This window comes from Thermobia domestica, chromosome 2 (assembly GCF_964235325.1).
Source record: "Thermobia domestica chromosome 2, izTheDome1.hap1.1, whole genome shotgun sequence".
NCBI lineage: Eukaryota > Metazoa > Arthropoda > Insecta > Zygentoma > Lepismatidae > Thermobia > Thermobia domestica.
The window spans coordinates 318,670,429-318,694,278 of record NC_137455.1 but is presented as its reverse complement, the minus strand read 5'-3'; the positions used below and the strand labels follow the sequence as shown (position 1 = coordinate 318,694,278).

The 23,850-nt window shown below is 35.4% G+C and overlaps 1 protein-coding gene across 1 annotated transcript in view; it reads left to right on the top strand.

The window, feature by feature from the left end:
- Nucleotides 1-23,850, top strand: part of LOC145679498 (aminopeptidase N-like) — a 92,410-nt gene that overhangs the window by 3,350 nt on the left and 65,210 nt on the right. The window contains exon 2 of the mRNA XM_081750077.1: nucleotides 20,588-20,816. Coding sequence (XP_081606203.1) covers nucleotides 20,588-20,816 — 229 coding nt within the window. The remainder of the gene's footprint in view (nucleotides 1-20,587; nucleotides 20,817-23,850) is intronic.

Below are 23,850 nucleotides of genomic sequence, written 5' to 3'. Positions count from 1 at the left end.
ATATATATATACAGTAGAAATAGCAGGTGACACATAAATCTAATAATATTAATAACAACCACATAACGGAGCGATATCTATCCTGAAAACGCTGAATCACTTACAAAAATATCGCTTCTCGATATCCTAACATTGTTGTTCTAACAGGGGTCGATAGACACATGGAGACTTTCGATATTTAAGTATAGCATAGTTTGACAGTCTAATGTCCCACTTGGAGCAAAGTGATAACTACGTTCATTTCTGATGGCTCTGTCATTTTCCTGCGATCATAAGGTAGACAACTTTAGAGTTCATGTTTACATAATGTGAAAATATTATAGTTATCTAATTATATATTTTATTTTTTCTTTAGGTTTAATGTCATACGATTATATTCTGAGGCTAAGGGAGACGGTGATAATGAGATGCATGATGACGATGAAATACAAAAATGGAGGAAACAAATGAACCCTAGAAGACCCACGCTTTTTATAAAGTTCTCGATCATTGTAACATTCTTTAAAGACATAAATCTTAATTATTTGCAAATATAAAAAGAAACTTAAATGGATAGACTAATACTAAGACACATTATTAGAACAAAACATTATTGTTTTCCGATTTGACAGAATCAACGTTTGATTAAAGAAAAAATAAAAGAGAGAGAGAGAAAGGAAAGAGTTATTGTAGGTATGGAATTTGAAATGACGATCCTGAAAAAAGTCGAACACCAAACGAACTCGCGTTAACCAAATACTCTACGAATGCAACTAAACATCGCACTCACTTGGTAGATATATATATATACGAGGGCAAGTCAAGAAAGACTTGGACTGATTTTTTTCCCGGCAGTTCTGTTAACGCTGGAGCTTCATAGTTTGGCATACAAGTAGGGTGGGTCTCTGTGCATATATATAAAGTGTTGTTAAGGAATCATTGCATGTTTGGTAACCACGACTTTTTATTGCAGGTGATGTTCTGCGCCACCAATAGAAGTCGCCTGTAGAAGAAATGGAGTCATTACGAGATGAACAATTTGCAGCTATACGGTTCTTCTATCGCCTGGGGAAAAGTGCAACAGAAACTCTAGGAATGTTGAGACAAGCCTACAAAGATGACGCTCTGCCACGAAGTACCGTGTTTTGGTGGTTCAAAGAGTTTAAAGAGGGCCGAATGACAATCACGAAAGCTGGTGAACCAGGTGTATCAGCGTCAGCTGTTACTGAGGTGAACATTAACACGGCAGCAGTCATTGTTAGAGAAGATCGCCGCATCAGTATCGACGATCTGGCAGCCGCACTACGCATATCTCATGGCAGTGCCTTCAAAATTTTGCATGACCACCTCCACATGAGCCGAGTGTGTGCGCGATGGATTCCGCGACTCCTGACACCAGAGCAGAAGGCCGTTCGAGTGGAGACTTGCAGGGAGCTGTTGCAAAGGTTTGAGGATGGTGGAGACGCCTACCGCACCGTGCGACTTTTTTCTATTCCCTGCCCTAAAATCCAGACTGCGTGGACGCCGCTTCTCCGATAATTCCGAGGTTCTGAAGGCATCGGAGGCGGTTTTGAAGGACCTCTCAAAGAATGGCCTGCGACACGTGTTTGAGGACTGGAAGGCTCGAATGAAAAAGTGCATTCAAATGGGCGGGGACTACTTTGAAAAGGATCATGTGCCTGTTGCTGAGTAATAATAAATTGCCTAGAAAAAAAATCAGTCCAAGTCTTTCTTGACTAGCCCTCGTATATATAAGGAGGCAATAAGAGAAAATGCCTGATTTCTTCGCATATTTTGTGTCTTATTTCTATTTAATCCATTGTTTAATCCGTGTAAGATCTTTAATACCTAGATTGTTAGAGCTGTGCTGTATGTATATTAACAAACATTATGAGAGAGTTACGTTATATTTTTAATAGTAAATATTCCCTCTGTCTTTGCAAATTTTGCTGCGTTTTGCCACGCTTACTTAAAATGGAACTTAGAATTTGGCGATCAAAGTTTCAGAGATTTCTTTTCTTTAATTATAACTTGCTTATTTCTTAATTTTTTAATTGAAATACTTTTTTGGAAATATGTGTTTCCTTCATGTGCATACTTTCAACAAAACATGTGGCATTTTGATCATAAGAAGGAGAATCATTCTCATTTATATAATTTCTAAAGACACGCGACAGAAATTGTGGATAGAAGTGTGCATTTTAATTGCACTTCTCATACTAATTTCAGCTTGCTGAATCTAATGGAGCTATTTTCAGAGATATTTCACGATGTGGTTTGAGGAAATTGATCTCAAATTTGAGATAAATATATATTTATTTTTATCCAACGTTTGATATCACATTTTTTTTTTTTAGAAAACCGCACTTTTTTAGAATATGTGCATTTGAGAATAGTAACATTGAATTTACTGTCCTCATGTTAGGACATGGAAAAACTGCATTTCGATATATGTTGAAGTGTGGGCACTTTTACCATAAACATAAGAAGTATTTGAGTCATCCAAAGGTTGAGGTCATCTTTCTCGTAACATCATGGAATTGTATATTTAGTAATAGCTTCATTTGATTGCGATTCTTAAATTAGTGTAAAAAGAGCAATTGGAAATCTATCCTTCTGTAGGCGCATTTTACTAGTGATACTATATTTATTTCTTCGAGTTATATTTTGGAGAAAAGCAATTACCAAAGTCATTCGGTACTTTTCAAATTCAGCATGATATTAGAAATTGATTTGCTATATAATAGCGTGAAATATCATGTTGTAGCTTTTCTCATTTCTGAGTTTTGAACGATCAAATTTTTAGGCCATATTTTCGAATGCAGAAACTCTTACATCCGGTCGAAATATTTTTTTTTTCATGATGGTAAATTTTATCTGTTGTATAAAGTGTGAAAAATTATTCTATGTTTGTAATGTTTATGATTTATCAGAGAAGAGCTGTTTCGGAGCGATACCTTGACATTTTGTAACAGAATTTTAGTCTTGCGGTAGATGTGGCTAAGATAACTAGTATTCTGGGCTAACCGTACTTTTAAAAATGTGTGGGATTGATCTGAATATGGTTGTTATTGTTTTTGCTCATCAACACTGTCTATGGACGGAATTTATTTAAAACTTTAAGACATCTTGTAGTGTTCACCATATACTGTCGACACATACCATATTATTAAATACACTGTCGACATATACCATATTATTAAATATACTGTCGACATATACCATATTATTAAATATACTGTAGACATATGATCAAAATGTACTTAACAGCGTTATTCAACCATATGCTTTAATTGTCTTTATCAGAATTTTGTTATTACTGGGAGATCAGTTATTATATAAACCTTTCATGCTTTATAATCCTCCAAACGTCTGTGAGTTTTCATATAAAAACTTCTTCCTACGTATTGGACCATTCTTTAACCACAAGTAACTTTTTTCGTGTCATGTGTTGTTTGAAATATTTCCATTGTCTCATATATTCAACTCCATTTCTAATGAAAAATTATTGTCTCCAGTAATTTTTCGCACTGATCCTTCCACCTTCTAACAATTCTAAATGTTGTTGTTCTTTTCGAGAGTTTCTTCTGACTATTGTGAGATTCACATCTTTAGTCCGCATAGTACAAGTTATTAAAATTCTATAAGTACAAGAATATATTATCAATCATTTTTGTTTCTTTATTAAAATGATGTATATTTTTTTCTTTCTTGTTCTAAGAAAAACTTGTTTAACATTTCAAATCTGTTTTTCTTCGTATGTTACATATTCACTAATAATAGTACTTAAGTTCTAAACCTATTCATAAATTCTAGTACTTCGTTACTTGGAATTTCTATATTTGATGCACATTCATTAATTTCAATTGCATTTGCTTTCACCTTTTTAGCACATACTCATTAATTATACTTAATTTAGGACCTACTTGTTCGGGACTAGATATAGAGCGCAGCGTTTTAGCATTTTTTCGGAACGAAATGTAATACTTGGCAAAGAGGCCCACGCACATGGACATTACAGGAATATATTTTTTTTTAAAAATTTGGATAATATCTTCTGTGAGAACTATTGCTTCAATGTTTCAATATTTAACTGAAAATTATAAAAAATACCAAAGTTTTTGATTAATTTTAGTTATGTTAAAGTAAACATATTTTTCGTTAAATACATGTCAGTTGGTATGAAAACTGACATTCGAGTGTTAACATGCCAGTTATATACCCTTGAGAGGGATAGGAGTGATTCCTCTCGGGCCAGAAAAGGGGGCAAATTTAGTACAGTTAAACGATTGTGCAACTCTTAGCTTACCTAGCCAAGCAACTCAGAGCCTATCACGTGGAAATGGCTGCACCTAGGACTCCTCCGCCAGCCCATCCCAACCAACCATCCATATGTAGAGCCGTTCTTGTGGTACAGATAAACGGTGAATTACCATTCTGGCACAATGTTGTCAGGAAGTAAAAGTGTGTTCCTGAGCTGTTTGTTTGGTATTGTCCTTAGAACTGGTAGTACAGTTATTGAAACATCTGAGCATTCCCAAAAGAAAATTTCAGTGTAACCTTTCACCTCAAAATTCAGTCTGAAAATGATGTTATATCTAATGGAGCTGTGAAAATTCCCTCCTTCGTGTTCTTGAGCACTAAGAATCTTATATGATATAATGCATCTTTTCGGACAGCAAGTCGACCATCAGTCATTATGGCGAGAAGAACATGCTCTGGGAGTGCGAAGAATACATTCGCCTGAATGAATGAACATATTACAGTCTGGTATTTTCTTCGTAAGTATCTAGACCCATGAATGGTCTCAAAGACTTGACGAGGATCATCTGCAATGAAAGACTGTTTTCTAACAAGGTATTTCATAGCCACATAGACTGTAAGTATGAATGTCACAATTTCTAATAATATCTTGGTGGTTTATTTGGGTTGCAATATTCAATCTTAAATTTTGTTTGCAGTACTCAACCAGCGAGATTTATTTAGTTTTCCAGGAATCATAGAAACAAGCTCTTCCAGACATGCTCCAGAGTCAATAGTTTGAGATATCTGGAACAAGTGTCTCAGGTCTTTACTAAGTTTTCTGAGCTTTTTTGCACTATGATAGGTAAGCCACATTTTATTGGTTGAATGGCACCACTGCAGGCACTACTAGAATCATTTCACAGTCAGATAGTTTTGAACCTATGGGATCTGTGTAAGAATAGGGGCTTGAATAAGTGCCATCAAAATGCTTGAAGAGAGTTAGCAAAAACAGTTCATTAAAATACAAGAGACAAATAGCCCATTGCATAGGTTTTCCTGTTAGTTCCTCCAGTTTTGGAAGAATACCACCCTTTCAAACAGTGTTAATGTTTGTTCCATCTCACTCAAGAATTTCAAATTCATCAAAGCAAACTTTGAGTTGGTTCATGAAGTACTCGAAAATAGCTATGGTTTCGTCATGCGCAGAGCCAGAGGATGGTGTCACGTGATCAACGTATTGAGAGTTAGGTTCTGCCACAAGTGATAAGTCCTTTTCTCTAATGATGCCTGTGTGTGTTTTACTCTCATCCTTTCGACCATCAAAGTATAGGCTTTTAATGGGATCATCATTTCTAGAACTTGATTTTAAATTTCGAGCAACTTTAAGTTTCGCACGCCTTATTTTGCTCCTGTCCACAGTCAAAGAAAATGTTATGTCGCTAAACTCTTGAGAAGTTATAATTCCAGCCAGAAGTTATAGTATAAGAAGCACAGCTGGGTTATATGTGCTGCAACCCTCTCGCTTACATTGTATTTTCGGGCAATCAACCTTTTTAGTCAAACCCTGCTTCGGTTTAGATGTTCTGTCTCTGGATTTCGTCTCCTATTCAGAAGAGCTATAATCAGCTTTGTCTCCAACGTATGCTTCATTGTCATTTGAAGCAGATGATGAGAAAGGAAATTTCATGCCTACGCCTTTTACAGGAACGTCCAACCCTTATCAGCATTTGTTTTCTTACTGCTTAATCAACTGGCCTGATGTGATCAATTATAAGACCTCTTTGATTAAGAAGGAACTGTTGTTCGAGAATAGGAACTTTGCTGTGCTTACGGCAGGATCATGTAGAAAAGTCAATACATTTATAGAAGGCTATGTCAAAAAGTTCAGTGGTCTGCGGTAATTAGTTGAATTACCATGTTACGTATTACTTTTGGAATAGATTTTTTATTCCAAATAACTCCTTTCTGGATTGCAACTTGTTGGGCTACCGAAGAAAAAGCGGACTCCTTGTTACTTTTAGACTTTAACCCAATTTGCCGACTTCGAGACAACAAAGGAGAACATCTTTCTTTGTTATAGTGTAACTTCGTCAAAATCATTAGGGCTTTCATTTAAAAATCTGTCAATGGTTTACACCACAAAGAACGAATTTCGAAAGTGACATTCTCTTGACTGAATGAAAAGCAGAAAAAAATCCGAAGCACACACCCGGCAATAGTCAAATGATAAGAAATAAAAGATCGACGAGCGTAAGCAGCATATAGAGAATAATTAATATACCTTACTTTGCTGACATGGCTTTAGCACATTTGTCGTTCATATTATGAACATTTAGTTGCTTTAAACAATAGACAACATGCATACACACAGCAAAAAATGAAATATCACACAAAAATATTATACTCATTCTTTTCAACAAAGTACCCATGATTTGGAAAACTGCCTGGAAAAATAACTAAAGAAAACTCGACTTGTTTTCAAAAAAATAAAGAATGAAGAAAAGAAATGATCTCTGCTTCTCAATGAAAATCCTTAACCCTCCAACCCAGCAGTCCTTTTTTGCAACATCATAATGTAATAACCTAAAAGAAGAAAATTTTCCATGATGACTCTGTCCCCATTCAACGTTCTGCTCATGATATCGACACAGCTTCGTTTTGCCCCGAAGGAAAGCGGACTGTGGTTGAACTATAGAGAACTATATTTCCTCCTCCTCGCGCTCTTCTACTACCTTTGTAGTCACGAACAGCCACACTTACGGACTCAAGGAAAAAATACAGAGAAGTCGTAGTGGGGGATTTCAAAAAGCGATTCAGTCCACTGTGACACAAACTCGAATGTCATTTTTGTGACTTTTTCCTTGCTTTTGTTTAAAGTATTTTTGAAAGAACTCTTTATAGTAATTACAATAAATGTTCGAGTTATAAGTCATTTCTGTGATGTAAAAACATTATTGACGTTTTTAAGAGAAGAAATACAGTATTTTCTGTGAAAATAGTGGTTAGCAAAATATTATATGTAACTGCCAATTCATATAAGCTGAAGGCAACAGTAAGAAAATATAGCGCTTCAGAAATGGCGCCAAATTCTAAGCGTATCCTACTTGTTCCTGACTGCTACGCTGAGTTAAGCAGATCGGGACAGGAGAAGGGCATTTCTTTATTGTGAAGAACAGGGGTGGGAGTATCGTTGTGAAATATAACAATACTCTGCTACCGCGATGAACCACCAGTCAAAGGAAAAGTCAAGGACGAAAATAGCTGAAGAAACTCTTCATTGTACTGAATTTGCTCCCTTCCCCGGCTCCAGAGGAGGCTCCCCTAACATTCCGCAGGGGTATATAACTGGCATTTTGAGTATTGAATGTCAGTTTTCATAGCATCTGGCATGTATAATTCCGAAAATATGTTTGCTTTAACATAACTAAAAATAATGAAAAATTTTGACATTTTTGTAATTTTCAGTGAAATTTTGAAACTTTGAGACAATAGTTCACACAGATGTCCGATTTAAAAAATCTATACCTGTAATGTACATGTGGGTGGGTCACATTTGCCAGGTATTGTATTTCGTTCCGAAAAACAGTGGAAAAACGACCCACCCTAGTAGATTAATCCGAGGGCTGTTTTCCCAACTGAGTGAAGCTACGAGGGAAGACACAAATGATAACTAAATGTAGATAAACCGAATCTATTTACTGAAGGTCGCACATCCCGCATATCAAAAGACTGAGGCTATCATCTAAGATTGTGAAGTAGGGAGCGGAAAAACATATCGTATGCAATCCAAGCACTTTCCAAGTACGACTACGTGATATAACTTGATTTATTCAGGTTGTTGCTGAGTTCTCTAAAATGTTGGGATGATACAGTTCAGGAACCAAAATCTAAACTCTCTCGAGCGTTCATGACTTTCGCCTTCCATAACAGATTTCCATAACTGTCCACTCTGTTCGAGTACATCGGTAATCTTGGTTTAGATTGTATGTAACACTTATATACACAGCAAACCCTTATTAATTTCTCGCCGTAACTCTTAACCATTCGACAATGAATTACGAATATATTACACTCTTCTACACGGAGACACGTTATTCACGATTGTGAGCCGCTTCTGAATACATTCGATATACTTTAATGCTTGTTACCCTTCAATGATGGGATGTAAGAGTGTTGTCGGTGGTGGTGAATAAGCGATATCCAATGAATAACTTTGTTTTATCTTCGTTACATAATCTCACGCTGTTCTCCTCTGTGACTTAACGGAATTTGATAGAAAACAGATATAATACTTAAATTTTGCATCCTATTACATATTACGTCCATTAAAATACAGATCTAGTTATCATTGAAAGTAGCCAAGGCCAGAGAATAACTTGATTAGAGTGGATGGAAGTATCTTAAAAAGATCATGAACAGTATTATTAACATTAGTTGGTCAAACCTCTCATGCGAAAAAAAATGTTCGTTAACCCTTAAGTACTATGGACGAAAATTATCACATAAGTACTATGGAGCGGTCTGTCAGACCGCATCGTTGTTTCACATTTTCTGAAAAGTTGTTTTAGTATATAGTTTTAAAAATGCTATCCTACATATTTTAGTTGTTTATACAAAAATGAAGCATAGTAATTTCACGATGTAAAAAGAGCTTTATATTTCTAAAACAATGAGAAAGAGAACATAGTCAAAATTTGCGACAATGCTTTCACTGTTATTCTACAATTTTAATTGTTGAAATATTCAATTTTTTTTCTGTTTCTATGTAGTCGAAACAACACTAATCCAAAAAATATTGTTCTTATAAATGCATTGATAATAAAAAATACATTAAAAACCGAAAAAAATCATGGAATTGTAGCTTTTTCAAACCTGCAAGAAAGTATTGTTATATTTTTGCTTAGTGAAAAGATAATGAACAAAACTAACGTTTCGTGATAGCGTGATAGCGAAAGTAAAGAAAATGCGTTTTACCGGTAAAGAAAACACTGTACTAGCATTTCCGACTTCACGCACGTTCTTCGGGTAGGCACTTGGAACTTTTTTGTTGCACTGAAACCTCATGTGCACCCCACACCACTGATATGAATATCTTGCTTTCCGCTTAGGACGCAGTGGACAGAAGGCCATAATTTTCTTTAATCGAACTCATCATTCGTCCGGGATGGTGGAAAGCTTACTTTCAGTCTGAAGTATGCTCTTGATTGAAAAACTCAGCCTCTGTGGTAGATGTCCGATGAACAAATTTCATTCCATTTGATGCCTAAGAAGTCCTTTTGCCAACATTTTCATGAAACCAAGTCTTGTCATCACTGCGGACTTAGCCTAGGCTTGATGCAAAACATACGGATTGACACCATACGCAACATCCAACATACGCAGCATAAAGAAAATTGTCATTGGACATCGTCTTGTTCGACGACTTGACGTGTAATTTTTAGTTTACAGTATCCACTCGGCCTTTAGTCATATTATAATACACGATTATTTCAGGTATTCCAGTCTCTGGCTCATTATTTGATGTGTGGTGCCAAACGAGCCACACGGTAAGTCACAACCTGCTAATAATTGGCAGATAACGAAAGAGTGATAAACCGTAAAATACTCACGTAACTACTATAGTACGTCTGTGAGACCGCGCGACCCCTCCAGCGCTTCGCACAGCGGATCTACTATAACAAAAACTTCACAATATGTAACTATTTGGTAGACAGGAAGGTAGACGAAAAGATCCACTTGTAGTGGTAAGGGTGTAGAAAATATAATGATAGAAAAAGTCGCAGCGGTCTGAGAGACGGTCCATAGTACTTACGGGTTAAGAAAATAACAAACATACAGGGTAAAATAAAGAGAACATGTTGAATCTTCCCTTACCTTTTATTTCCAATTAATAACCAATCAATCACTACTTAGAAACAATACAACCAAAAATAAACATTTACCATAATGTAGTTAACTGATTATTGATTTTCGGTATAACCAATAGCCATTCGATATATCATGATCAGCCTGTTATATTTACATAGTGTTTTTACTTATCATGTTAAAGTAGTTCTCAAAAATAAAAAATAAGTAAAACATTCCTAGTATGGATGTTCTGAAGGTTTCTTCGTTGTGCCTTTCTTAATTTGAAGCTGTTGAATATTCTGGAATTTAACACTGCCGTTAAACCTTATGAATGGTTCTTGCATATTGAATGCATAATATTGAAGTTAAATTATAATTTTTATTTGCATATGTTTGCCTTAAATTGAAACTTTAAGAAGCATAGAGTTTCAGTATCAAAATCAATCTTAAGGATAAATGCAGTCTGGTATTCGAACTAAGTTATTATTATTAAATCTTACTATTTTACTGTAGAACTCCGTATTTAACAAATTATAGTCCTATCCCGGTAGGAGTTTATTGGACCCCTACGTAGACCCCTGATTGACAATAAACACTGACCTTTGTCTTTGAGCGAAAATAATGTTTAAGTGCCAGTTCGTTTGCTGGTTATGGTAAAGCTAGATTTCACTCAATACTATATGAAACCTGGATCTAATATAAGGACTAATCCGAGCCACTTAATTACGTTCGATATTTTGTCTAAGCATAGATCGAACTAAGGATCATGTGCGCCAGAGGTGCAGTTGTCACTAGATTAGAAAACGAATAAAGTTAATCTACATAAGCTTTAAATTAACACACACACACGTGTATATATATATATATATATATATATATATATATATATATATATATATATATATATATATATATATATATGTGTGTGTGTGTGTGTGTGTGTGTCTGTGTGTGTGTGTGTGTAATCAAAGCAACTAATTTGTACATTAAATTTTGTAAACATCATCAGCTTTACAAAACATGGCTTATACACTTGCAGTTGTACTTAATAGTGAGAAAGTGACTTGTCCTTAGGGTTATAATAGAAAGAAAATATTTAGAAATGAGAACAATAATTTACATTTATTCTCGTATGCAAATACAGAACGATAAATTATAATTATTTAAGTGTGGTCGCCGAATGTCTGATTCTTGTCCATACGAGGTGGCCAGCAACAGCATTAAATCACAACAAAGTGCTTGATGTGCCTTTCGGTCCAAGTTTTCTGAATTAGTTTTTACTTTTAGGCATCAAAGAGGTGGACAGTCAGAGTTAAATGATGTTCGTTCAAGCATCTCGCTGTATGAATATTACAGTGAGAATTGAGAATGAAATTTTTACTTTATTTGTACTCTATACACTCCTACGCACGACAATATGATGAGAGACGTGTTGCATATGCTCAAACATCATATGTTACTCTCTGTACCTTTATCAAATAACAAGGATAACTAGCTAAGTTAAACAAAAAGCAAGTTGATATCAAAGTGTACATAGAAAGAAACACAGACTCTTCGTCCTTTACTTGCTAGATATCACTGGCGACAAGTGAACTGTGTGTGGAAGCCAGAAGTATGTGTAGTCGTTTCTCGCAGCAGATTCCTAATATAGGAACTATGTACAAATTATTATTAGGAAACCATTATCTTTCATAACAAAAAAATCTTTGTGAATGCATTTTACAATATTGGTATTTAATGCATTTGATGTGTATTTTAATTTTATTTCTATATATTTTCTGCAAGCACTTACAGGAACGAATGCATACTTTCCTAATTACATTTCAAATTTTCTTACACAAGAAAGACAACATGTAGAAAATTAGAATTTCAAATTATGTATTTCATGTATACGAAAAATAAATAAATAGACTGGTATTATTGGTGTTTACACTATCTGAAGATATTGTACATATACTTGAGTTATGTAGGATAGGTTTAAGGCGATGAGGGACAATAACAAAGGTGGTTCGTTGAGATTCTGCAAAAGTTGCGGATCACCTTAAATATTTTGGAATTTCCTCTTGGATGTGTTCCCGGTAAATGAGTCTGTGACTATGACACAGGGTTCGACATCCGGTAGGAAAACAATGAAATTGAAGTCCTATGTTAAGCCGTGGGTTCGCTTCATGGTGCTGAAAGTGAATGGTCCGATGAATATCTCACTAGAAAAGATCAAAATAGAATTCTTAACTAAACTTGAATGAATCATGAATCTCCTATCGTGTTTCAATTTCAGAAGAGAAGAAATGAAATGAACGTATGGAAAGTGAAGTTGGATAGTTTTTCATCATCTCTTCGTTTTTAATATACGTTTCAAATTACAATGCTTGTCAATTATGCTACCGGTATTTACTCGAATGATTAAATTATGTGACACATTTTGTCCTTGGGTTGCATTGTTATTTACTAATTCTTCGTGATAAAAAATGACAGATAGATGTTATATTGACTAATAAACTTCATTTTTATGACATCCATGATGAAATATGTGTTATAAATTATGTATATAAGATGTGTTATTAGTGGCGTGTGTGGAGTGATATTTCGGACATTTTTCTCTCTTGTGAGGACACCTTGGAGCTGGCGTATGCTATAAAACAGAAGTAAAGCATCGATGTAATATATATTGCGAAAAAATATCAGGCTTCAAAGTACGTATATTAAATTATTTCTCATAAGAGGTACAGACTTTTTTCTTGCCATTTATTTCTAAGAAACAAAGCTATATTTGTTGTTTAAGGTTTTTATTTAAGAAGAAACTGATATTACTATTTATTTGTTGAGATGCCTGTATCTGAAATTCCGCATTAACAATCTACGCTTGGGGCAAAATAGTGATAAAAATATTTAGCAGTGTTTTTCACAATGGAAAAATCATTTTTGTGATTGCTGAAATTTGGTACGACAGTTGTTAGCTGAAATACACTGATCCTTGTTCCTTGTGGGCATTTTGGAAATCTTAAACTAAGAGTCTGGCGACTCTTTTTATGATGTTTGTGGCCAAATCATAAACTTCAGGGAAACCATTTCACAACACAACTATGTCCGAGATAAACTATGGGTCCTGCATCTGTTGTTTGAATGATAGAGGAAAATCTGGAAATATAACTACGAAATGTATTTAAAAAAACATAGTATCGTCCAAGTTTCTCTCCTCCAACACACTTCTTGCTTTACGGAACTTTTATATGCTGATTACTAAGCAAACGGGCTTGATTCAGATCAGGGATGAACCATTCCCTTCATGATGATCTAGTGGCTAATCGTAGTGGTTCTCAACCTTTTTTGACTGACACACTTTAGTGAATATCCTGGATGTCGCGACAAATTTGTTTGATATTTTTAGTACTACTACAACAACTACTACTATTACTGCTACTACTACTACTACTACTAATAATAATAATAATTATTATTATTATAGTGTAACAATATAAGTTATTAATGTAATGACTGTATTTTGTGGAGATTGCGAATGGCCTTCAACAAAAGGATGTGGGTTTTCATCTACAAAATATCTGTAATTGTGTTTGTTGACAAACTTATCTAAATAAAAGGCCTATTCATCGAAAAAAAGGCAAATGTGTTTCAATAGATTGGGCGTTCGGCATTTTTGACAGAATTGCACTCTCCTGTCACTATCGTATTCTCGTAGTTCATGAAAATCTTGCATTTTGTAAGGGTGAAATTTATGAGCCTTTAACATTTTCTGCAGAGAATACACACACAATCTAGTATATGTGACACTGTTTCGTATTGATGTTTTATTAGCTATGAGGGTTCCTAGCACTTCAATTTCAGCTAGCTCGTCAACTACTCTGCTACCGCTCTGCTTCTTGTTAGGAACCGATCCAGTCTCGGTGAATTTAGTAACTAATTGCTGGACGCACGAGTAGACCACATTTCTATCGGGATGTTTTTCATGAAAAAGTCTCGCAGTTTCCCTAACACTTCCAGTAGATCTAAAACTAAAAATAATTTCCACTCTTCCTTTAAAGTATACACCATTTTAACAGCTGCTTATAAACCCTTTTTTACCCACTTAAACAATCGCAATAGGTACCCCACTCCACTGTAAACACGATACGACAAATTGGATACCAATCGACTAGGCCACAGCCCCCGTGAATGCATCACTACAATAGGCTGCGGTTACCATTCTTGAGTTTGTTGCTATCGAAACGGGACGACTGTCCTTTGCATGTCTGCGGTAGCTCTTCGTTGTCATAACTTCTACCCTTTGGCTATTTTCAAATACACAACAAGCCTGCTTGCTGATTTTACGTTTCTACAAATTAGGAGAGACCGGGAATGTAACAAATTTTACATTTTATTTTCTTTCATACATGTTTATGCTCCAATAAGTCTGAAAATTACACATGTATTAAGTGAAGCTTTGTTATTCCATTCCTTTTTTCATACATGACAATTTCTAATATAGAAAGTTACGATGCTTTTTATGACAGTGTTTGTCTTGTTACAAACGTCCCCGTGCCAGGGTTAATTATAACAGAGCTTTGGGACAATTGTAACATGATGCTTTTAATGGAAAGTATAATATATATGGCATGGCAAAACAATGTATATAGTTAAATAATACTGATAATATTAATAATAATAATACTGATTGGTTTAACAACAGATGATGACAACCAGGGGCGGATCCAGTACGGACTTCTGGGGGGACGGTGTGTTGTAATGATCCTACTTTGAGCTACTTTAAGAGCTCCAAACTCTGGGATGGGTTTTATTTATATTTATATATAAAATAAGAAAGTTACCTTATTTTATATATGAATAAAATAAGAAAGTTCTTCCCTCTGGATTCTCTCCTGGAGACAACAAACTAAGAGTATAGATTACATCCTCAACTTTAAAAGAATTCATATTTAAAAATTACATATTCCACGCGTGAACAAGATGCATGAATGATGAGTTATTTGTTACCGGTACCGTGCCACATTAGCTCTCAATATGGTACCGTGCCACATTAGGCCGTTTCTTCGGCCTAACTTAAATATGGAAGCAAGCCAAGATTAAAATATGACGTAACATAAAAATTCAAGTCAGTGACCTGTAAGATTGGGTTTCACGTTACTTCCTGGGTTCTGTCTCATGCTCGAACGATATTTTCATAATAATAATTGGTATTTCAAATATGTATATGGAACTGCTGGTTCCGAATCAGTAATCTGGTTTCGGTTCCTAGTGATGATAAATCCTATTACCCTCTTCAACTTCAGATTACGTTTCATGAACTGTTCGGAACTTCATTTGGTATTACCGCATTGGGACTTGAATCAAGAATATAAATCATTTAGTGACCAGTTCCTTCAATTGCGCAAATATACTATGAATCATCATGTAAATAACTGTACGAAATACCGGTTTAATTTTCGTTCAGTTATACCTTTAAAGCGCAAATATTACACCATTAGCAGCCATGCAACTTATAATTAATCATGCGGAGAGAGAAGAAACTTTTTGGATTAAACAACACTGATTTTCGTTTGGCGTATATAAATTTCTTGGACTTGGATATTTCTTTTATTGCCCCTTTTATATACTTACATGTAGTTTACAACATATTATATATTGTGTCTCACATGTTACTACGTAAAATATTATTTTCACTTTGATCTTGTGTCGTTTTAGTAGAATAAAGTACTTTTAACCCTAATGACACGATTAGATGCGCGTAATTACGGTCGCGGATTTTAGAGTTCAGATTTTAATGAACTACGTTTTGCAGAAGTGCGTCTTTTTCCACCATAAGTTCACTCACGCCTTCTTGGTGGATGCCATTCCCCTATTAGGCAACGATTTTGCATCGGAAGATCTACTCAAACTAATACACATGTTCACAAAAGTCCAGCCACAGATTATACGAAACAGAATTTTTTGTAGTTGTCCAGATGTCCTCTTTCTGTATAGGGTTGAGATTTAAACATTGTTGTTTTCCTTTTTTATGACGGCTCTGCACACTTAAAGACGTAACAATGACGTTTGGCATCTCTAGGCAAAATCCGTACTGGCGCCCTCATGCCCTAGCGAACTGCGCCCCTAGGCAATGCAAACTCTATTGTTATGCCACTGTTCCAGATCCTAATGATATTTTCTAATAGACATCCACACTGCATTTGTAGGTCCTTTATACATCCCTCACACAAAACCTCGAACAACGAATGCGCTACTGTACGAGAGAGATTAAGTAAACCAAGTGAAAAGTTATATTGTTAATTTCTTCTGATGAACTAGAAAGGTAGTCTATTTGACAAATGAGTCTTTAAAATCTTATAGACTATTTAAAGATATCACAAGGAAGGGACATAATGAAAAATCAGCCTATTCTGATACAACATCGTAAAGCAGTGATCCACAGCCAATTACAAACGTTTGTAAAACTGTATAAAGAAGTCAAGGGAGGCCCCAGATCCCGGTAAAGCATACTTAATACGTACATTGTTTTATTAATTACATAAAACAATGTACGTTTATTTTCATAGTGATTCAGTACAACTTTGTATGGAACGATTGTAATCGTCTCGTCTCCGATCGCTATGTTACATTTGTATCCGTTCAACGGTCAGTGATAAATACCATGATTTCTCATAATTACATTGAGTCAAAGCACCAAACACAATGTCCTCGTTGTTAAGGAAAGAACATAGATAATACACGCAAAGGATGTTTGTATACAGTAAACGTATATCTATCAAGAGAAAATAAAAACAAGTCAGTTAAAAATTTACTTAGCTCTGTCAAAATCACGTTTCTCCTTGTCCAGTCTTCTATAGCTTAGCTCACGAATCTCTGCCGCGGCTGACGGCATAAACGTATTAGAATCGCGGCAGAGATTCGTGAGCTACCACATACACCTTGCATGAGTGACTCTAATTACCTGTAGAAACGATATTTCGAAACTCACTTCTACAAGTAATGGCTAATGTTACAATTTACCCTCTTTACAATTGTCCCTGGTCTTCCCTACCCAGTATAATGGTAACTGCAACCAAAAGGTGTGTAAACAGTACATTTTCTGTCATTACTGGAGAACCACTCGTTCTATTTCAATATTTCCTTTACAAACATGTTTCTTTTTTCACAGAATTTCATTTAAGATGTCGCAAGTTATATCTTTCCATTTCAAATTTTATAGTTGGAGAGCTGGGGCAGTGTAGCAGGTTAATAATAGGGACAGTTAATACTATGAGGAAACGTTTTTATCCACATCATTGACATTTTTGTTGTTGCTGGAGACCCAATTGCCCGATTGCAATATTTTCTTTACCAACCAGTTTCTTTTTCAACACCCTTTCATTTGATATGTCACAAGGTATATCTTCCAATTTCAATTTCTTCAGTTGGGGAGCTTGGAGAATGGGTGATATTCTCGCTCATCGCCAATAACATACACATATATCTCCCTCCGCCAATACATGTTTCCCATCAAAAGCATACTCACATCTTTTGTGGTTCACCAGTAATCGCACTGGCCTGGCTCGTTCTCAAATGTACACACTATATATATAATCATCTTCTCCTTTAAATGGAAAATAGGGTGGTTTTGCAGACAAAAGATCGCAAAACAAACATGGGAGTCAAACCACTTCGCATGACGTGATATAGATTGTGTTATATTGAGTCATTATGACTATTATGATATTGAGAACGTATTTGTAGTTTCATATTTTATATACAGGGGCGTGGATAGCGAGATGTAAAGAAAGGTGAGTGTACCTTTTCAGTGAATTTGCGCAGCTCCATCCACACCTCAGGTTAACAAGGAAGATAACATGGACGTTATAAGTGATATTAGAAGCATTATAAACTTAATTTCTGGAATGATAAGCCAATTTCCAAACTAAGTTCTTATAAAAGGAGAGGCCCTTTCCTCTCACGTACTACAGTATTTTAATGCCTAGCGCTGAAGTTTGGAAACGCTAGTAAATTTGAAAGATCACCAAGCTATTTCACACCGAGCTCTGGTGGACAAAACTTTAGAGTGGGTCCCAGACTAACTCGCTCAACCCTAGTAATGTGGAAAATAGACTGTGTACACTGTGCAGGTATGAGCAAAAATATTTTTGCGTCTCTTTAACCTTTCTTTTTCAAAGTATCTCCGTTTACATTATATTTTAGACAAATTGAAACCTCTACAGTAGGAAAGGTTAATTACAAACTACAAACATGTTTGTAATGTTTGAGTTCAATGTTATTTTAGAATAAAAAAATTAGAAACAAAGAAATTTAACTTGCCGAAATTACGAAAATTACCAACTCTATTGAAAAGAGCATTTTTCTAGAATGGGACAGAATTGTGCAGTTCAACGTACGTATATCTGAGACCTTTGGCACTACTGGCAGTGGAATCTACTGACAGTGGGAACAATGTAAATTCAGAAACACACATTTAATCAAATATTTCTAACACTTCTTATATCTGCAGATTCCGTATAAATAAAGCAAACAGTGCAAATTATCTATTAAAAGAACGAATTGGAACACTATCATAATGAAATCACATCTTGGGTTAGAACAGGTAATTGATAAACACGTTAGTGTAAAGTCAATCAATAGGAAAGAGATGGTAGGCAGTTTAAGTGCCCTATGAAGAAATTTGTGTAGTATTATAATTCTTTATTTTATTTTATTGAATTTTTGGTATGTGAAAAATAATTAAAGTACCACATATCTTCGAAAGTTAACACGATATCAAAGTAAGAGGAAATGCCATTCTTGCATTATTACTATTTGACATTTTTGTTTTCAAAAGTTTCATAAGTATTGTCAGTATGCTTATGGGTTCATAAAGAATGCTTATATTTCCAATAAGTATAGTAAATTATATTTTTCTAAAACAGTAATTTAGCCACTTTTATAATCAATTTTCACATTACGTATTGTCTGGAAAATTTTAGGATTGTTGTCTCGTGGCTTCAAAACTTAATCACATGCATTATAAAACTTTCTCAATTATCTACTTGTTTCGTAAAAAACTTGCCTCTCCAATGTTTGATTTTCTCTGTAAACATCTATTTAAGTGAAGGTTCTATAATGCATAACACTCATTTGTTCTTGAGGTTAGTATTGAGTGCCCAATGGTAGATACAGACAGGAGTTTAGCTAACATTTCTGTGGCGTTTTGTTCAGCATTACTATTATCCAGTTATTAAGTTACAGTGCGAGAACGCTCAGAAACACTGGGAAATTATATTGCTTTTGCAATAGAGGTCTACTTTCATTCGTAACTGTGGTTCTGGTATGTCCTGTCTTCCGTAATGTTTGTTAGCAATTTATTTCTACTTGATTTAGAATATGCTTTTTATTACACGTCAGTGAATTACGAAGGATATCTTAATCTGCAGGAAGAGCGTGAAGCTCTTACATGAAACAATACTCCCTGCTGATGTATTTGTTAGCGCGTGTTCGATCTCCGATTAAAGTATTATGCAATTTTCTTTTCTCAAATGTATGATTTCTATATATATATATATATATATATATATATATATATATATATATATATATATATATATATATATATATGTGGCAATCCTTTAAATAGTTAAAATTTCAAGTGTTTTGGAATTTATTAATATAGCTTTCAAAGAGTCTGTTTTATATAAACTCGTCTCCATATTGGAAAGATATCCAATGTGTTTCTGCACTAACAACCGCTTGTATTCTTCGCGGAATCCCATCAATTAGAATGTAGAAGTAACTTCCTCCCATGCCTCTTCTAAATCTCACAAAGTAGATTGTGTCGTGGGTGGCGGATGAGGAAAGCGTACTTTGATCACTCTTTACACACATTTTCGACACGATTCATGTCGGCTCCAAGTAGAGGCAAATCAAGAACATCTAGATCGGTCTATTGTACTTGGTGACTTTCAATTAACCGACACTTGTAGACTGGAAACCTGACATGCTAAAAGTGAATTACGCTATTAGAATAGAGTTCTCGAGTAGACGGCAGCATAATTTTCTAAAAGAATGTGTAAATACTGGGCACCTGGCAAATGACACTCTAGCCTGTGTTGGAAAGAAACATTAATCTCTATATAAACCTGTGAATCAAAAAATGTGTATTTGTCAGTTATTATTATAAGTATTATTGAGAATGCATGATATCATTTATTAATCTATTGATCTACTTCTAGTTCTTGAAGAAAATATATCATGGGAACTTTCAGAATTCAAGCTCTCTTCCTAATACTATTGTTGGTGTTTGGAATAGGACATAATGTTCAAGGAATACCCGTACCTACACCTTTTGGACAATTCCCTCCCCAGCTAAGAGATGGGCCTGATACTCGTTTGTCTGGCTACGTAGTTCCTGATGTTTATACTATCACTTTGATACCTTTCTTCGAAGATAGAAATTTCATCTTTCTTGGTGCTGAGAGCATTGTAGTTAATGTAACACACGAAACTAATAATGTAACTCTACATATTGTTGACATAACAATAGACGAAAAGACTGTGCAAGTGGTTAATGTATCATCTGGATCAGAGATTTCTATCACAGGACATGAGTATGATGAATATTTGGAGTTCTATATAGTACAATTGGAAGAGACTCTTCAGCCAGGACAACAGTATGAATTAAGTTTAAACTTCACTGGAACTTTGAGCTATGAAGGATGGAGTGAAACAGGATTCTACAGAGATTACTACAGAACAAGAGATGGAGAAAGACGGTACGTAAGATAAACATTAGTTAATTATTCAAGTTATATTAATCCTAACCTAGTTAATGCAACATGATAGCTCTCTTTTACTGTATATAATGTTAATTGCAATTGGTGAATGTATCATCCGGATCGAAGATTGTGATCACAGGCCATGAATACAATGGAGATTTGGAGTTCTACATAGTTCAGTTGGAAGAGACTCTTCACCCAGGACAACAATATGAATTGAGTTTAAACTTCACTGAAATTTTGCTCCCTTATCAAACAGGATTCCACACAGATTACTATACAACAAGTGAAGGGGAAACAAGATACGTATCACTGACATCAGTTAATTAAACGATTTATTTTAATACTTAGTTAATGGAAGAGGATATACCTGTCGTTTACTGTACGCAGTATTGACACATTAGCATTATGTAGTAGGAAGAAAAAGTAAGTTAATTTACAGTAGCTAATCTCTTAATTATGAAGCAAGGAACTTTTTGATTTTGTTATTTTTGTTGAATACTTCTATCTTTGTTTAAAATTAAAAGTGTACAGATATTTTCTTAATTGAATTTTCATTTTCATTTTAATAAAGTTACTTCTCATAGATGCTGAAAAATCTAATAGAAACGTTCGAAATATAGGTGACGAGAAGAGTAGATAAAATGTATTAACTGGTCATTTTGAATGTTGAGATTCCTTTTCATCACATGGGCTATGTAAGACTGGATTTACTGCTTGAAGTGGAATCCGAATATGTAATTAAGTTCCTGCCCAAGACAACCATCTTTGTCGCAAATCGAACTTCCGACTATGAGCACAGAAATCACGCGTGGCACTCTCTTTGTTGAAGGGGTACGCTGGAGAAAATTGGTTGGTACGAGTAGAAACCAAAGACGAGGTGGTAGAAGGTGGTGGAGAAAAGAGCAGTAGATTAATAATATAAAAGAGTATAGGAAACCACTAGTTCTTTGTCGCAAACTATGGAATGAGATGTAGGTCATGATGGGAGTTAAAAGGGGGTTAAATCAATTGATTGTGTGAAGAGATAAAATAGTAATATTTCACAGTTTACAATATGTACAATTGTTCGATTTGCTCCTGTGTACACAACGTGAAAAATTCTAAGTTTCAATTTTTGCTTTTTCATTCATTTTTAAATCTAGATTTGTCGCGTAAAATGTCATTTTAGTTTCGTTTTATCATTGTATAATTTTTCACAAGCAGATTACGGTTTTCCATCTTGAGAATGATAATTAACCGCTATTCTCAACATCACTGGGAATTTTTTCTCAACCTTGAAATACATATTTACTCCCATAACAATGAATAAGGAACAAATTGTTTATTGGCCATAATCTGGGGTTAAATGAGTGGTTCAAGTGAACAAACGACTTGTTATCTACAAGTAAGTTTCGACCCTGTACATTCAGGCAAATATTGATGGTGCTCCATCAAGTAGTTCTCGAGACTTTTTAACTTCTGCACGTACACGAGCGTATAGAGAATAAATGTTTAACGCAAAGTTTGTTTAACAGTTGCTAAGCGATAACGAAGAGGTTTGGTGACAATGATAAGCTTTCTTAGTGTAGCAAATAACCTGTCAATAATGGCTGAGTATCTTCGTATTTCTGGAAATATTTTACTTTGTATTGTTGTGTCTTTGAAGGTTCGTTCGAGTTTTACTTTACATTACTGTCTGATGTTAAGAGTTTTATCTCTGTGTTTGAGTACATACATTGACAATACAAATTAGGATGCACCTATAAAAGAGCTCTAATGATGTGTTTGACAAGGATAGTTTAGCTTATGATGAGATTGATGAGTGCCTATTGGCTATTATGTACGTTTTCTATTCCGATTTAATCAATTTAATAATTTAGAGTATTTTATTTATATATGAAATAGAATTCAGATTTTAAGCGTTGCGGGTGGAGTGTTATTTACTTAACTGCTTCTATTAAGGTAACCAAGAAAGTTCTGTTGCTTTTTCACCCACCACCTTCGAACATCGATATACCACCTAAGACGTACCTGAACGATCTAAAATAGTGCCCATCAGTATCGACGACATTCTGACAACATTCTGGAAGGCCAGCGATTCCATATCGCTAGAACTTGGTGGGCCGTGAACCGAAGAAAGTATCAAGTGCATTTTGCACCTCTACTAGGGATTTGAACTGGCGTTCCCTAAATTGATTATCCAAGAAATGCAACAGATAATAATCGGACGGTGCAATGTACGGGAAGTGTAGCAAATGCAATAGTGTTTCCCATGCAAGGCGTAGAATGGTTTCCCGGGTCATCCTAGATACGTGGGCCTTAGCTTTGTCCTGGAACAGGAGAACCCATTTGCGATTCAGAAGTGCTGGCTCCAGCGTTTTGAGTTTTTCTTGAACACGGTTCAACTGCTGACAGTACACAGTTCCATTGGTGCTCTGACCAGCTGCTAGGAGTTCACGATGCAAGATGCCGCGAGCAGTTTACCAAACACACAGGAGGACCTTTTGGTGCAATGCTAGTTTCGGCTGTTTTGGAACCTGTTCATGGGATGCTAACAAATGATGACGACGCCCTGGACTTTCGTACAGGACCCACTTTGCATCACATGTCATCAATCGTTCCAGAAATGGCTCCTTCCACAGACGAGACAGAAACAGGTGTCTGCTCGCCGTATTTTCTGACCTGGAGTCAAATCATGTGGGAGCCATCGACCCAACTTGTAGTGCTTCCGAAGTTGATGGAGGTACTGCTGAATGGTTTCTCCACTCACAAGAAATTGTAGTCCAGGTTCCTCACATATCTGACTACTATTCATATGAATCACTGCTTGATGATCTTCATTTTGTACATGTGTTGGTCTTCCGGCAGTTGATTTGTCGTCAACGTTCTTAAACTTCGAGGGTTTCGTCAACGTTCCTAAACTTGTTAAAGCACTACTGCATTGTCACGACACCCTCACCAAAAGTTTTGGCACATCTTCCAGCCCACTGTAGCAGCATTTGACCCCAGTTTGAACTCGTACAGCATGCATGCCCGTATGAAGCTCTGT